General features: G+C 41.2%; 2 protein-coding genes across 2 annotated transcripts in view; both read right to left on the bottom strand.

The window, feature by feature from the left end:
* Positions 1-2,852: 2,852 nt before the first annotated feature.
* On the bottom strand, positions 2,853-4,114 carry KCNJ11 (potassium inwardly rectifying channel subfamily J member 11; the record flags this gene model as incomplete). Its single annotated transcript, XM_082485973.1, has 1 exon — positions 2,853-4,114. The coding sequence occupies exon 1, from the start codon at positions 4,053-4,055 to the stop codon at positions 2,853-2,855; it is 1,203 nt and encodes a 400-aa protein (XP_082342099.1). The 5' UTR covers positions 4,056-4,114.
* A 5,811-nt stretch (positions 4,115-9,925) lies between these two features.
* The window catches only part of ABCC8 (ATP binding cassette subfamily C member 8), an 82,546-nt gene continuing 76,824 nt past the window's right edge, over positions 9,926-15,647 (bottom strand). The window contains exons 37-39 of the mRNA XM_082484892.1: positions 14,591-14,724; positions 13,171-13,233; positions 9,926-10,150 (exon numbers count right to left, since the gene is read on the bottom strand). Coding sequence (XP_082341018.1) covers positions 10,013-10,150; positions 13,171-13,233; positions 14,591-14,724 — 335 coding nt within the window. The 3' untranslated portion in view covers positions 9,926-10,012. The remainder of the gene's footprint in view (positions 10,151-13,170; positions 13,234-14,590; positions 14,725-15,647) is intronic.

Raw genomic sequence — 15,647 nt, forward strand, 5'->3', positions numbered from 1 at the left:
TACTTTGTAAATGACAAAATGGAAGGATCCTCACAAAGAATATCCCTAGTATAAAATAAATACATTTATTTTTCCTTCCTCTGCCCCTGAAATGCTTCTGAATATTTTAAATGGTGAAAGAACAGAATAAACTTAGAAGAATCTTGACATTCAAAATCACCAACACTTTGTCTGAAATCATTTGCTATGGTGATTTTAATAGTACAAATCTTGATTTCCTCATAATATTGTGAAGCCTATTCATTGCAAGACTTCAGAAAATTAGGCAGGATATTGTAGGAGAAGTGACATAAACGGTGGTCCTGAAAGCAGTCCAGCGAATGCAAACCATTTCCTCCTGTCTCTCCCCTCCCATCTCCCAGTGAACAAAGAGAATTTTCTACCTCTCTGTAGCACAGATTTCCCTGAGGGAAAAAGAGGCTTGCATCAGTTCCTGAAAATAGTTGCATGGTAGTGCTGCTGAAATTGCTTCACATTTAGGTCAAATTTTGACAAGAGCTTTAAAATGCTACCAGAGCTGAAAAGGTTTTATGTCAAAACCTTAAGGTGTATTTTACACATTCAAATAAAGCACTAAGGAGACTACAGAGAAGCCAAAGATTTCAAGCCACTGGAAAACTAACTCTAATATGTTATCTATGACTCTTGTAAGAATAGAGCAGTGTGACAAAGGATGAAGAACAATGAACTCTCAAAGGAACAAAGGTGTCTAGGAAATGCAAATAGCTCTACTGTAAGCGCCCCTCCTATGGGCGATGAAACAGAAGCAGTAAATGGGAAAGCCGGAAAACAATGTGACAATTAGACTCAGTCTTACAGAAGAAATTTAATCATCAAAGGCATTTAATCATTCTCTGTTTTAAAAAGTAGGATTTTTTTTATGATTACAAATGTAAAATATGCCTTTCCGAGTTTTCTTTGCTGACTCCTTGTCAATGCTAGTTTGACTGTCTTTTCATTGTGAAACACATACCACGTTTTTAGAGCTGTACACAAAATAGTATTGGTGTATTGGGAATTTGGAAAATGAACAGGCGTTTATTCTCTTAACTGGCAGTCTGATAATGCTGATACAGGTCTTCACAAAACTGAAATCATAAATATTGAAAATATAACTACTATTTTATCATTTTTAAACAACCTTTGATTTTACCCAAACATTATTTCATTTTATTACAGATGCCTGAAAATATTCCACAGTCAATATGGAAGTTTTGTCACACTTTTGAATGAGTTTGTCATATTGTTACACTGACAAGGCATCAAAAATTTGCCATATTATTGCCAACACAAACCATTTCAGGTGTCTGTCGTGAATTACACAACACGCAAGAACTTGATACTAGGAGTTCCTTGAATAATTGGGTTTCAAAGTAATGTGATGCCTCCCTGCACAGCTTGTGCCACGAGGTGTTGGATCAGTTCTGTAATGCTTACTTAGGTTTTATTTGGACAACATTATCTTTTTTTACTTGAGTGACCGTTTGCACTGTTAATAGCACACTGTAGTTAATACTGCTGCTATCTCCTAATAACCCTGCATAGAAATAAAATTGCTGCTGTCACTACTATTCCCAGATAGAGGATTTGCAGTAGTGTGCTGAGGGGAATTGCTCCCATTGTCACAGTGGAACTGAGGAGGTGAATACGGCTCCTTCGTGTTTGCTGAGAAATGCCAGATCTTGAATTCAGCTAAAAACCAAGGCAGTCACCGTCTGTGTAGGGAGGTCAGGATGTAAATGGAAAGGGAACCGTTTCCTCATCAGGAGTATGCTTTGTGACACAGCAGCATCCCAGAAGTGACCACGCTGCCTTACACATCCCTCCTTTCCCTAAGCACAAAACCCTCGGCTTATTTTACAAAAGGGAAAGGAGTGAAAGGTTTTGCCTACTGCATGAAGATATAATTTCAGCACTCAGCGTTGCCCTTTCCTTTAAAATATCTAATTCTATTTATATTCCCTGATTATCTAACAGAATTCACTCTGACCTAAGGGAGAGATTAATTTTTTTACTGGGTATCTTATTGCCATGTGGCTTTGTGTGTGTATGTGATGTTGCTTCTCTTCCTTTAGAAATTAGAATACAGAATTTTTCCTATTTATAATTAATTTCACTTGTATACTACCTGCCTTTTTAAAGGCAAAGCATTGCTTAATATTGGAAATGTACAGTCCGAAAAAGTATTCCTGAAAGTTTTATTTCGGAAGTGTAAAGGGCTTTAAAATAAATAAAAGTAAATATTCAAATACATTTCATATTGCATGTGGCAGGAGTGGCTCCATACAATATGGATGAAGCAAATCTGGCAGTTAATTTCTTTGAGATATGGAGTATAATACAGAGACACTTACAGATCTGGTCTTGTGTCATATATAACATTGCCTGACTTTTTTGTTATCATTTAAATCCAGCCTACTTTATTAATTATTAAGATTTTATTTTTCTATATTGTTTGTTCCAAGTTAGAAAAAAAAACAGTTAAAAACTACTGACTTTAGGACACTGCAAGACCCTAAGTACTGCAATCTCTGAGGATAAATATATACCTATTTTTCAAGAAAATGTCATTACCTGCAGATGAATCAATGCAAAATAATCGTGCAATTAAATAGGACAGTCTGAATTGAAATTTAAAGCTGCAGACCATATTTTCCTACTCCCAGTGATGCTTGAAATCTCTCACACTTTAAAAAAATATAATTAGCTTTAGATTTATCCCACAATAAATAACACCAGAACATACCTTGTGCTACCAACCTGAATTTAAAAAAAAGAGGCCACCTCAGTGTTTTGAGTTTATGAGATCTTTCAGACATAAAGCCCTAACAGAGTTTCCCAGTCAAAAGGCATCAGGAAGGCTCATCGTTTATGGTAAACTTGGGCTTTAGCTTGACAGACCTCTTCCTTATTGTGCCTTTAGGGGACAATGGCATGGTGTCCATAATGCTCTTGTCCTCCTCCAGCTGCCTAGCAGTGCAGGAAGGGGTGGGCACTTTCACCGTGTTGCCAAATTTAGAGTAGTCCACAGAGTATCGCCCATCTTCCTCTGCCACGATGGGCACAAACCTTTGGCCCCACAGGATTTCATCCGCCAGGTAGGAGGTTCTGGCTTGAGTGGTGATGCCGGTGGTCTCCACCACCCCTTCCAAGATGACGATGATCTCCAGGTCCTCATGGTGGTGAAGGTTCAGGGGGGAGATGTCGTAGAGGGGGCTGTTCTTGTCTATCACATGGTAGATGATGAGTGGGGAGACAAGGAAGATGCTGTTGCCCCCCACAGGATTCTCCATCTGGATGTCAATCTGGTTGAGAGGCACCACCTCCCCCTCCAGGCTGGCGGTCTTCTTCACCACCTGCATGCGGATGGTGGCGCTGATGATCATGCTCTTCCGGAGGTCACCCACCCGCAGCATGAAGCAGAGCTTTCCCTCCCGCAGGGCAATGACCGCGTGCTTGCTGAAGATGAGAGTCTCGGCCCGGCGGTGGGCCTGCGAGGTCTTCATGAAGATGCAGCCCAGCATGATGGCGTTGATCACCAGCCCCACAATGTTCTGCACGATCAGCACCAGTATTGCGGCTGGGCACTCCTCCGTTACCATGCGTCCCCCGAAGCCGATCGTCACCTGCACCTCGATAGAGAAGAGGAAGGCAGAGGTGAAGGAGTGGATGCTGGTCACGCAGGGCACAAAGCTGTCCGGGGCCCCTGCCGCCCCCTCTTCGGGGCTGCGCTGCAGCCGGGTGCTGTGGTCCAGGTCTCCGTGGGCGAACGCGATGAGCCACCAGACCATGCCGAAGAGCAGCCAGCTGCAGAGGAAGGACATGGTGAAGATGAGCAGCGTGTGGGGCCACTTGAGGTCCACCAGGGTGGTGAAGACATCCTGGAGGAAGCGTCCCTGCTCCCGGATGTTTTTATGGGCCACGTTGCAGGCACCGTTCTTGCCCACGAAACGCGCCCGTCGCTCCCGTGCGCGGTACCGGGCATGATCCGGCACATCCTCTGCCAGCCGGGTCAGCACGTACTCCTCGGGGATGATCCCCTTCCTCGACAGCATGGCTCCCCGCCGCCGCTCTGCCGCTCAGCGCCGCCCCATGCAGCCGCCGGGGGCGGGAGGGGGGATGGCGGACGGGGGACGGCCGCGCCGCGGGGGCCGAGCGGGTGCACGGCGCCGCCGCAGCCCCCGCCGTAGCCGGGCCCCGGCAGCGTGGCGGCGGAGAGGTGGCGGGGCCCACGGCGGACACCAGGCGGCGCCGACGAGGCTGAGAGCGGTCGAGCCCGGCCTCTGTGTTGCGGTGCCCGAGCCGGTACCGACCCCTCGGCGAGCCCGAAGCGGAGGGACGAGGGGCTGAGGCGTTGCAGCGCGCGCGCGCGTGTGTGGCGGTGGTAGCGGGGGGAGCCGCGCGCGCCTCCGCGTAACGGTCGTTGGGCAACGGGCGCAACGGAAGGCGGTTAAAAACCGTTGGGCGCCGCTCCTCAAGGTCGCCCTGTGGGAAGGGAAGGGGGGAGCCGAGTTCTGCATTGCTCCCCGGTGAGCGCTGGGTGCGTTTCTTTACCTTTTTATCACAGTTTTGGGTTTTGTTGCTTTTGTGGTTTTCTTTGGTTTGGTTTATTTTTTCCTGAGGAAGGGGGTGGTCAGGTTTCAGGCAGCGGTGGTGAGAGTGATCCCCTTTCGCCAGAGCCAATTTCTGTAAATATTTGTTTGGGGATGGATTTGCTGCCAGTACCTGGCTTCCATTAACAGCAGCTACTTCGCAGGATGGTGTGGTTTCAGGTTGGGCGATTATTCCGTGAAATAGAAAACAAAATGGTACTGGGGAGTTATTTTTTTTTAAGGAAATCTAATGAAAAGAAAAAAAATCCTGAAATTCAGTTGCACGTGGCTCTGTAAGTAGGAGGAAACAATTCATCTAGTTTATCAGGCAGGCAGTGGTAGGAAATTCGCTTGAGGAGGGCAAGTCCAAGGACGTAATGGTTAAACAGAGACATGGAACTATAGGGGCTCATTCCCACTTAGAAAATTTGCTAGAGTTATTTAGCCTTGACTAAGGAGGGATTTGTCTGGAAGAAGGAGCTCGTGAAATGATGTGAGCTGTGACAGATAAGGAAAATGTCTACAGTCCAAACAGCAGTAAATATTGCAAATGAATGATCCATCTGCAAATGGTTAACCCACAGTGACGTGAATTTCCAGATAGACATCAAAATCACCAGAAGAGGCTACAAAAGGAGGCAGGAAGCTAGAACTTGTGTGTGGCAGTATAATGTCTGTGTACATATGAATGCATGCGTATAAGGATGTATCTTTGCATGATGCATTGTTTGAAACCACTCTGGTGTGACTGCTCCACTGTTTAAATAGCAGTATTCTCATTCATGTGTTTACTTACTCTGATTTAAATAGTTTATTTCTCTTTCAGTGTAGACACCACCATTGTCGAGTTGCTAAAGCATCTAGGACATTCTGGGTTAGAGATTTTCCTTTAGTGCCAGTGGATTTATGATTATATTTTTCTAATTGTATGTGTCCATGGACTTTCCCTTCAGTTTTGGCTCTAAGTGCTTTGGTACACACTGTAAGCAGTTATTAGCATTGATTACCTGGAAAGGCAATTGCCCAGTTGATGAATGGGAGACAGTCAGTTGGGCTTGAAACGGACTTTCACCACCTACGGCTACTTACAGGGGCCCACCTAGGGATTTCAGAATAGTATTTTTAAGTAATCGCTCTGAGCTCTCTAAGCAGTCAGTATAGGTCTTGTGATTAAATGATTAGTATTACTTAGACTATTTTTACTTTTTATGTATGAATAGTTGCATGGCCGTTCCTTTTGGAGGGCTCAGTTTCCCAATACTCCACGCTTTCTCTTGTTATGGGTTGTCTTTCTTGCTGCTTTGATAAATAAAACTAAAATAACAACAAGATCCCCTAGCACCTGGCTGCCAGGCCACGAAGCTTAGCCAAAGATACTTCCCTTTTCTCTGTATCGCTTTGTCGCTAGACATTTTTTGTGTGCTTGCTGTGAATATGTCACCTGCACCTGCACTTTTACTTTGTTAAGTACATGGTTCATATATACAATTTAACTAAAAAAAAAAAAAGTATTTTTTTATACTTTTATTTCTAAACATTTTAAAATAAAACAAATTGATTAAGTAATTTGAATATTTACGTGTCAAAGGTGTAGTTCTACAGCTGATGGCAGCTCGTAGTTACTTCCAGCATTTTGAAATGAGCATAAAGAGGCACTATAACACCATGAACACCATGCAGTTCATGGGTAACATTTCACACTTTTTTGCAGAGATGGACATAAGTATTCAAGAGGTAGTCATGTCTTACGTGCCATTTTTACTTACTCTTTATTAATCATTGTCTTATTCTGTATCTTTTCCTCCAGAGGGCGGTAACTACATGAATGTAGAATTAAAAAAAAAAGTGTCGGGGAGGAGTATTTTAAAGGGAAAAGTAAATTGCTTCATAGTCTGGTGCTAGGAATGACCCACAGATCCTACTACAGCAAGGAGTGTTGCATGAATTTGCTCACATGTTGGTTTTAGGAATCCTGAACTCTATAGAGCAAGAAGGGTGTTTTCTGGTTTCCACTTCTGTTCTTTATTGGGACTGTCATTTGCCAATTCTTTTCCTTCACCTCTGAGCACTTGTTGGCTGAGATGGGACAGCAAAGCAAGTGGCTTCTGCTGAAGAATTTCTAGAGTAGAATAAAGAGAAGCTCTGTCTTTGTGGATCAAGTGACAGATACTTAAAAGAAAAAAGTGACAGATCTTCTGAGTGAGCCAACATATTTGTGTTAACTGCTGCTGAACAAATGGGGCTCACAGGATTGAACAATCCCACTCTGTAGTATTGAATCACGAGGGGTAAGTTTTTCCACCCACAAAATAGGTTTTACATTTCATAACTCCCCCCTGCCCTGATTTATCCTAACTTTAATGGCTATCAAAGAAGATATTACTTTAACTGTTAAATTAAAATTTAGTTTGCACCATGGTATTATTCTGCCTTTAGAAGCAGACCTTTCTTTCAAAGGCTACACAGTGTTAGCCTAACATGAATTAAGCCTCACAAATCACCTTGCTATACAAGCAGGTAGACAGAAGAAAAGAGATTGGAGTTTGTTACACAAAGCCACAGGGGAAAGGATGAGCAGAGCTGGGATGAGGGCTAATGTAGCAGGCATGCTGTGCTTCCTGGCCTTCCAAGGAAACAGCATTCCCTTAGAAATAAGTAGAACAGCATGAAATAGCCACACTAAAACAAGGGGATAAATGCTATAAAGGTTTTTGCATTATGGGAGCATTTCTAGAAAGCAAACAAAATAAAACAAACCCTGGTTGCATCTGCATGGGCAGCCTATGCCACTAACACTTTTGGGACTGAGCCAAGTCCCATCCCAGAGGAGAAACGAAAGTCTGGACATGGCAGTTCCACTCAGCAGCTTCACATAGCTGCTCTGGGGCTGTCTTGCACCCATTTTAGTACAGCACTTTGCTTAGTAGTGCCTTATTGCCATGCAAAATACATTTGTGAGCTTGATTCAATAGCAACTTCTGCAGGGCCTATGTTGAGGCAGCAAGTTTAATGACTTGGATAATGGTAGTGAGCCTCCCACCATAGAATAATTTTCTTGGATTCTGCTTCTGGTCACTGTTGAAAGCCCCTGTTGGAGTTAAGGGGCAGGAACTCCCTGGGACTTGGCCCCATATAAACAAGACTAGATAAAACGTGCTAAGGAAATGTGAAGTGTATTCTGTCCAAGAGGTAGGTAGCTAAGAGGCCTCCCTGTTCACACATATTTGCCCAGCAGTGTAGTACCATATCATTGGATATGAACCAGATCACTTACCCTACTCTCCTGCAAAGCTGCTTTGTGAAATACAACCTCCCTTTACAATGGAAATGTATGACACTTGTACTTTCAGTTCTTATTTCTTAATACTGCAAGACATCATACAGTCGTCTTAGGGGTATGCTGTGTCCTTTACTCCCTTGCATTCCTTTCCAGGTAAGGTTGTCAGAAGTTTGTGGAATAGGAGCTAGTCCAAATTGCAGTGTCAAATCCCAGGCACTTTATTAAAAGCTTATGAAACCTCATGTCTCTGTATCTATTCTCTTGCCGTTAGGATTTAAGATCTTCCACAAACGATTGCAAAGCTTCTGAGGATCTCTCTCTGCAGCATGAGTTTGAGATGTCCTGCAGAGTGTTGTTTTCCTAAGCCTTTACAGGATGAGATCCTGCCTTAGACCAGTGCTGGGCAGCTAGGAGACAGCACGCGCAGTAGCTGTAGCAGAAACTTGCTCTGCACTCACTGTGCCCTTCTGCTACCCTGGAAGGATAGTCACCTGTCTCCCATTTCTTGCCTCTTCTTCTTCTCTCTAATGGATGCCTGGTATCCCTGAGTGAAAACACACACCAATAGCGCTGCAGCTGTTTTTTCTTTGAAGCTGCCCAGCAAAGTGATTCCTAGGAGATATCCTTCAACTGCCCATTTTCTCTCTTCATCTGTACTAGGCAATGATGGAGCTTGTGCATTTCATCTGCATAACTCCCCACTTTTACCATGGTTCATCCTACACTCTCCTGTTAGTTCTATGTTCTCTGGCCCCAGTTTAATGCCCTGAGGTATTGCATAAATAATAGCAGGCAGATGCTGCAAATACTCCGCTGTGGAACTGGTAACGCTACTTAAACAGCAAGAACTGTTCTTCAGTTTTCCTTGCTCTCTGCTGCAGTGCTAGAAGTAATGCATTAAAAATACCACATATCCCACGAGAACACTGAGATGCCTTTTTCTAGAAAATAAAGTCTTTAAAAAACAGATTCCAAATTAATTGAGCAGGGTGAAGAGATTAAAAACGAGAAAGGAGTTTTCCCAAGTGCTGGGAATTCTTCAAAAAAGGGGAAGAGGACAAAATTGGATGCAAAGCCAAAGTTGCTATAAAAAGAATAACAGTGAAAAATTCATTGTAGCCTTCCACTGGGTTGTTGACATTCTAACCCATAAGTTCAGGAATGACTGTCACAATGAATCGATAGTGCAGGGATAAGTAGTTGTCCAGCCACATTAGGCTAAATTTCAGTGGTCACAAGTTATCTTAATAACTATACATAATTTATTGGTAAAGATCACAAATGTGACAGTGGCTGAAATACGTGGAACTCAAGAGACAATGAATCAAGCTCTCATGGCTCTGAGCTACAGAGAAAGGTTTAATACTGTTTATTTACCAGATTTGAGGGAATAATTTCCAGATGAATTGCTACATATATACCGGTCTAGAAACACTGTGCATTAAACACTGATACTTTATCACAACCTGCCTCCTTTTAGCTTCCCCATGGTTTGGCTCAATCCCGTGTGGAATCCATATAATATGATTCAATGGGGGTAGAAGTGAGGCAGCCTAAAAAAGACTAAAGGAATCAGTTTGTGATTAATTTCAAAAAGGTATTAAATGAGAGACCAAAAGACACAGACACTATCAAAAAACCACAATATAAGAAAAGTTTTATAGATTTTATATTTAGATATTAAAGCTTTACAGAGTCATATGATTAAAAGAGATACAAGCTTTTGAGAAATACCTTTGGTATATAATTTTTCCTTCTGCATTTAGTCAGTCATAAGTGTTATCTACAGTAGGGTTATGACACAAAAAAATAACATGTTAATAAAATGACTGGAGAGATTTAAGAGTTACATAAAATCTCCATGCTGGTTATGTTTGTTTGATGTGTATCCTGTCATATTTCACCCATGTAGTTTTTTTTCAACTGTATTTCATGATTCTTTGGTAGCAAATAAAAAGAATAGTAGTATACAAAAAAGGAAAAGTACATGGATAATTCATTACTACTTCAGATGGAGAAAATGGCTCATTTTATTAAAAAAGGAAAACCTCAATTTATTATGAAATAATATTTATTTACAGGTATTTTACATTTTTAGAAAAGAATACAATTATACTTTAAAATGCTTCATTTATTTTTATTACTTATCTGCTTGTACAAAAGAAGCAAAGACACTGTCTTCTTGTTCTAGCAGAACCTCAGGCTTGTCATATTCCAAAATAACCCCTCTCTTCATTACAATAACCAAGTCTGCATTGAGGATCGTGTGCACACGGTGCTGAAAAACAAATAAACAAAATGCCAGTTTAGTGTATCTATCAAATATATTCCAGGATAAGACAGACTTCCAGAAATTATTTTTTCTGACAAGTTCAAGTTTGATTAAAGGCTCTTTATCCTACTTTTCATCCTAATTTACTGCACAAATACTGCAGATAAATATGCAGACTGAGAGCCACATGGATATTCAGATACCTACATTGCACAGTGATACTTGAGTATGAAGAGTAATGAGTTCAGCCTATGATGTCCCTAGCCCACAGTCCTGCCACCACACATTGCCACAAGAAGGTGGCCAGGAAGAGTGGGAACAGGGCAGCCAAGTGTGATATTGCATGTGAGTAGTCTCGCAGTCCTGGACTACATCTAGATCAGGGGGGTTTCAGAGCTTGGTGCGTTTATCTATTTGTAAAACTGAATAGATCTCCTAAAACTTTGCCCATGTCTTCTCTTGAGCTTTCATAAACGTTTTGCATCCACATCCTTTGGAAAAGATTTTTCCAGGCCTGCTTCCCACTGCATGAACAAGTACCCCCTTTGTATGCTCTGGGCCTTGCTGCTCAGAGCTTCATCTGGTGCCTCTTTCCTCTTGCCTCATGATTTTGCAGACCTCTCTTACATGTCCTTACTTTGTCCTTTTTGCAGGCAGAGGCCTGGCCTACTCAGCTGCTCCTCCTAAGGAACAGTTCCATACCTCTGGTTATCCTTGTGCTTCTCAACATTTTTCAGTTGTAATGTGTCATTATGGGGATGGGAAAACGGGAACTACACACAATATTCAAGGTATGTGCGAACTATGGACTTACACAGTGGTATGATGTTTTCTTTTTTGTTCTCTACCCTTTTTCTAGTAACCACTAACATTTGATTATTTTATTGGGAAGAAACCTCCCCGTTTTTTTCCACAGTGAATACTGAAAATAATTAATTTAGCTTTTCTGCAATGCCGTTATCTTTCTTGAGTATTCCTTTCATGTATTGATCATCAAATGGCCCTATAGATTGATAGACTCCTTGCTCCCAGTGTGTTTTGGGGATTCATGGATTCATTATTAGTTTCGATGGCTTTCAGAAGCTGCTCTCATACTTTTCTTTGGCTGCCTTACTGCATTTTCACCTGTAACATGCCAGAACTTACGATCATTTCTGTTTTCTTTATTTGGCTATGAGTTCAGCTTTTACAAGAATGCTTTCTTGTTTCTAATAGTCTTTTTTATTTGTTTAGTCATAGCAGCTTCTTTCTATCCTTACTCAAGCCTTTCCTAATAAATAGCATGCACTGGCTCTAGGATTTTTTTTAAAAAATCCTTTAGTAATTTCCATGATCCCTGTAGATTCAATTTTCTTTGCTTCCTCTTTTAGCTTTTTCTTTTTTCCCCCATTTATTTTTGGGTTTTGTTTTTAGCAAGCCTCCTCATTTTTACAGAACTCCACCTTTTAAAGTTTAGTGTAACTGCATTGGATTTTTTGGGTCTGCATTACTCCTGCAGGGATATTTAATCTTGCAATACTGTGTTCCCTGTTACACAGTCACTTTTCACCCATAAGGTTCCAGATCAGATCTTAGGCACCTTCATTGCCAAAACAACTCTTGTGTTTCCTTCTGTGGCTTCCTAGCCAGATGTTCCATGAAATAATCACTGATGGCATCTACAAATATCTCTGCTGCAGTCCTGTGACATTTATCCAGTCCACAGGCAGGGGGAAGGGACTGAAATGTCACGTTCCAGTTGTACTTGCTGCCCTCGTTGTCTGATCTCTTTCAGTATAACACAATCAGTGCTGCCATCCTGGTAAAGTAACACAGATGATAATATAGACCCAATACTATACTCTTGCTATTCCTATTCTTCCTAAACACAAATGAGGATTATATGGCTTTCTCTGAAAAAAAAAACCCAAAACAATCAATAAACCAAAACACCCAAACCACTACTCCCCCCAACCCATATTATGTTTCTATTACAGAGTATTTTGAATAGAAACCCACCTGCTGTAAACCCCATTTACACTTGGAAGTAAAAACGTTCAAAGTAAGTTCATTCCAAAATGCTGTTTGAACTGTGCAGTTTAAAACTCACTATGAGAGTGAAAGACTAATAAAACTTTCTCAGCCAACCCCTCAGAAACCGAAAAAGATACATAAATGCAAAATGCAGTGCAACTTTCATGCAGAGAAATCAGGAAATTTCATGCTTATGATTCTTTTGCTTTTTTTATAACACACAGAATGGATACCCTAAGATAAATCAGGTTTTCTATTACACATTTGCTATGTGAAAATAAGAAGATGCTATAAGATTCCTGAGCATAGATTTCTTAACATTTAAAAATTAAACACAAGTCAAGAAGTATAATGACTTTATTTTACATCACTGCAATACGTGTATTTTTAGAAATCAGAGGACTGAAAGATATATATGGCTTCTGACATATCTGTTGAGCCAACTGCTTTGATTTGGGTCAAATCTCTTTTGTAAATAATTTTTTTATAGATACTTGAGATCTTTGTATAATCACTTAAGGAATATGCAAACAAGTTCAATCACTGTCAACAGGGATGGAACGTTTATTTTTAAAAGTTAGTAAGATTCTCACTTATTTGTTTAAATTCTGAAACATAATTGCTTTATCCAGTGGCAGAAATATCACACAATTTTACTTCTCCTTTGTTAAATGAATGCTGTAGCCTGATGAAACTTATTCCTAGATTTCACAGTAGTCAAAGTCATATTATATTTTAAATTAGCCTAAAATGGGTAACAGAAAATAGGCTGCATACTTAGATTACATGCCGTTACAGGCAACCAGACTTAGCATCACGCAACACATTTAAGAAGCTGTTGTTATATATTTAAATAAGAAAGTAGTTTAAAATTGAAAAGAAAGCTTACACTTAAAAACCGCATTAAAAAAAGATTAATGGCCACATTAATGCATTTATTAACATTGACAAGAATTGACTGATGTGGCATTTCTGATTCCTGTTTGCATTAGAACAGCAGAGACTGTACTTACTGCTATTGTAACCACAGTACGGTCAGCGAACGCTGTCATGACTACCTTCTGGAGTATGTTTTCCTATGTAAAGAAAAACATTTGTTGCTTTTTAAACAACGGAAATTACATGATAGACACGCAGACACTAAGATGACTTCAGTAGCCACTGATTATTCCATGCTTTTATTGATTCTTCATTGGAGAAATGAAAAGTTAACTACATGTCAGAACTAAGTCAGAGCCTGGTCTCCAGTTAAACAGTCCTGCTCGCTCCTGCCACCCCCACTGCCTCTGGGCTTCAATGCATATACGGAGCTGTGCTCTGGTCCCCAAACCCCTGCTATCCTGACCTCAGTTTTACAGTGAGAAAGTCAAAGATGAATTCAGGGTCCCGCCAGGCTGCCCACATGCTGGCGCCTCTGCAGTGCGTTCTTCACCCTGCTGGAAGCCCAGGAATGTCCCAGCACGCTGGGGACATCTAACACCTAGGGGTGGCAGGGATAAGCAAAGGAGTGTGCTGTACCTGGCATATTTAACAGTGGAGATGATATTTAAGATGGTCTTAACATACATATTTCTCACTCAACAAGTACTCATCCTTTGCTATTTAGGAAACATGTTGTTGCTTACCAAACTGCTTAGAAATGTCACTAGCATAGACACCTTTATTTGTTATTATCTGTTCTTTAGATATGTATCACAAGGGAGGAACTATATCCTCAATATGTTAGAATTCAAGATGTGTTTTAACTGGGCTGTGTACAGTATAAATCTCAATGTTACTGACACCCAACACTAATATTCTACAGAACTAAAAATTGTAGCTGTTATAATAAACCCCTCCAGTTATACTCTTTACTCATAGAATGAAGACGACTGAAATATTCTCCTAACAATATAACAGAGGAAAAAAATATCTTAAGAATGTACTGTTCTATTTGGCTAAAATACAGTCAGTGCACTATTATTGTGTGGTTTAGCCTCTGTATAGCAATTTCAGGCAATTAATACAATAATCCAGTATGTCTTTTCTATGTCTCTGTTTATTTCCTTGACTCTCCTTTCAGGCCTTCTAACTTCCTGACTTGACTTGTCCACCACAGTGGGGAAATTTGTCTGCTTGCTCATTTACCCTTCACTGACCATCCCAGCTGACCTTCCAAAGCTTTGTTTACTTTAGGAAATCAAACTGAAGCATGCTTCTTTTTCCTAATGCAAGCAATGCTGGAATAACTATTAAACCCTTAGTAAAATGATTTAAAAACTCTAGATTAGTCAGCAATGACTCACAACTATTTGGACTTGTAAACACGTCCGCACTAAATATGGTGTAAGCATATTACAGAGTAGATAGAACTCCTTTCCACCTTCTTCTTTGTGAATTAGCAGTTGTCTCCCCCTCAAGGAAAACAAGAAATCAGAAACACTCCAAACTCACTGTTGCCATGTCGATAGATGCTGTGGCTTCATCCATGATGAAGATGCTTGTCTTCCGCACAAAAGCCCTTGCTAGGCAGAACAGCTGTCTTTGGCCCTGGCTAAAGTTTTCTCCCCCTTCTGTGACTATAGCATCTGGAAATGATATAGCAAAAACAGTATTTAGGGGGTGTGCATGTGTACAAGAGGGTCAAATCAGAGTAGAGCACATACTTGGAAAATAATGTCTCACTTTCAGCATAAAGATTTTCAAAGTAACATTTCCTAGGTCTACAGCTGCGGGTGATCCATTTTTTCCTGTTTATTTCCATTGTTCAAAACAATCAGTACTTCTGTCTCACGATATTCTTTATATCTGTTAGACATCAAAGTAGCTAAGTAGCTAAGGATGTTTAAGAGCAAGTTTGTCATGCAGTCTAGGACACTGTACCCTCCTGTCAAAATGGCATCCATCATTTCTTTACCCTAAGGCTGTATAACTTACCATTTTTAAGTTGGTGGGGTTTTGTTTGTGTTTTTTTTTTTTTTTATTGTGTTTTTTTTGTTGATTGTTTGTTTGTTTGCATGGCCAAATGATTCACACCTTTAAGCTTCTGAAATCTTCCTCCCTGGACACGACTATTGGAAAATACAAAAGAACATATTCTAGACAACACCTGACTTGTTGACACCTTATTTGAATTCAGAGGGATCTGGACAGGCTGGACAGATGGGCTGAGGCCAATGGTATGAGGTTCAACAAGGCCAAGTGTCGGGTCCTGCACTTGGTTCACAATAACCCTATGCAGCGCTACAGACTGGGGGCGGAGTGGCTCGAAAGCTGCCTGGCAGAAAAGGACCTGGGGGTGTTGGTGGACAGCTGGCTGAGTATGAGCCAGCAGTGTGCCCAGGCAGCCAAGAAGGCCAACACCATCCTGGCCCACATCAGGAATAGTGTGGTGAGCCGGAGTAGGGAAGTAATCATCCCCCTGTACTCGGCACTGGTGAGGCCTCACCTCGAGTACTGTGTTCAGTTTTGGGCCCCTCACTACAAGAAGGACATTGAGGTGTTGGAGCGT

This window comes from Vanellus vanellus (genome assembly GCF_965231255.1).
Source record: "Vanellus vanellus genome assembly, chromosome: 6".
Classification (NCBI taxonomy): domain Eukaryota; kingdom Metazoa; phylum Chordata; class Aves; order Charadriiformes; family Charadriidae; genus Vanellus; species Vanellus vanellus.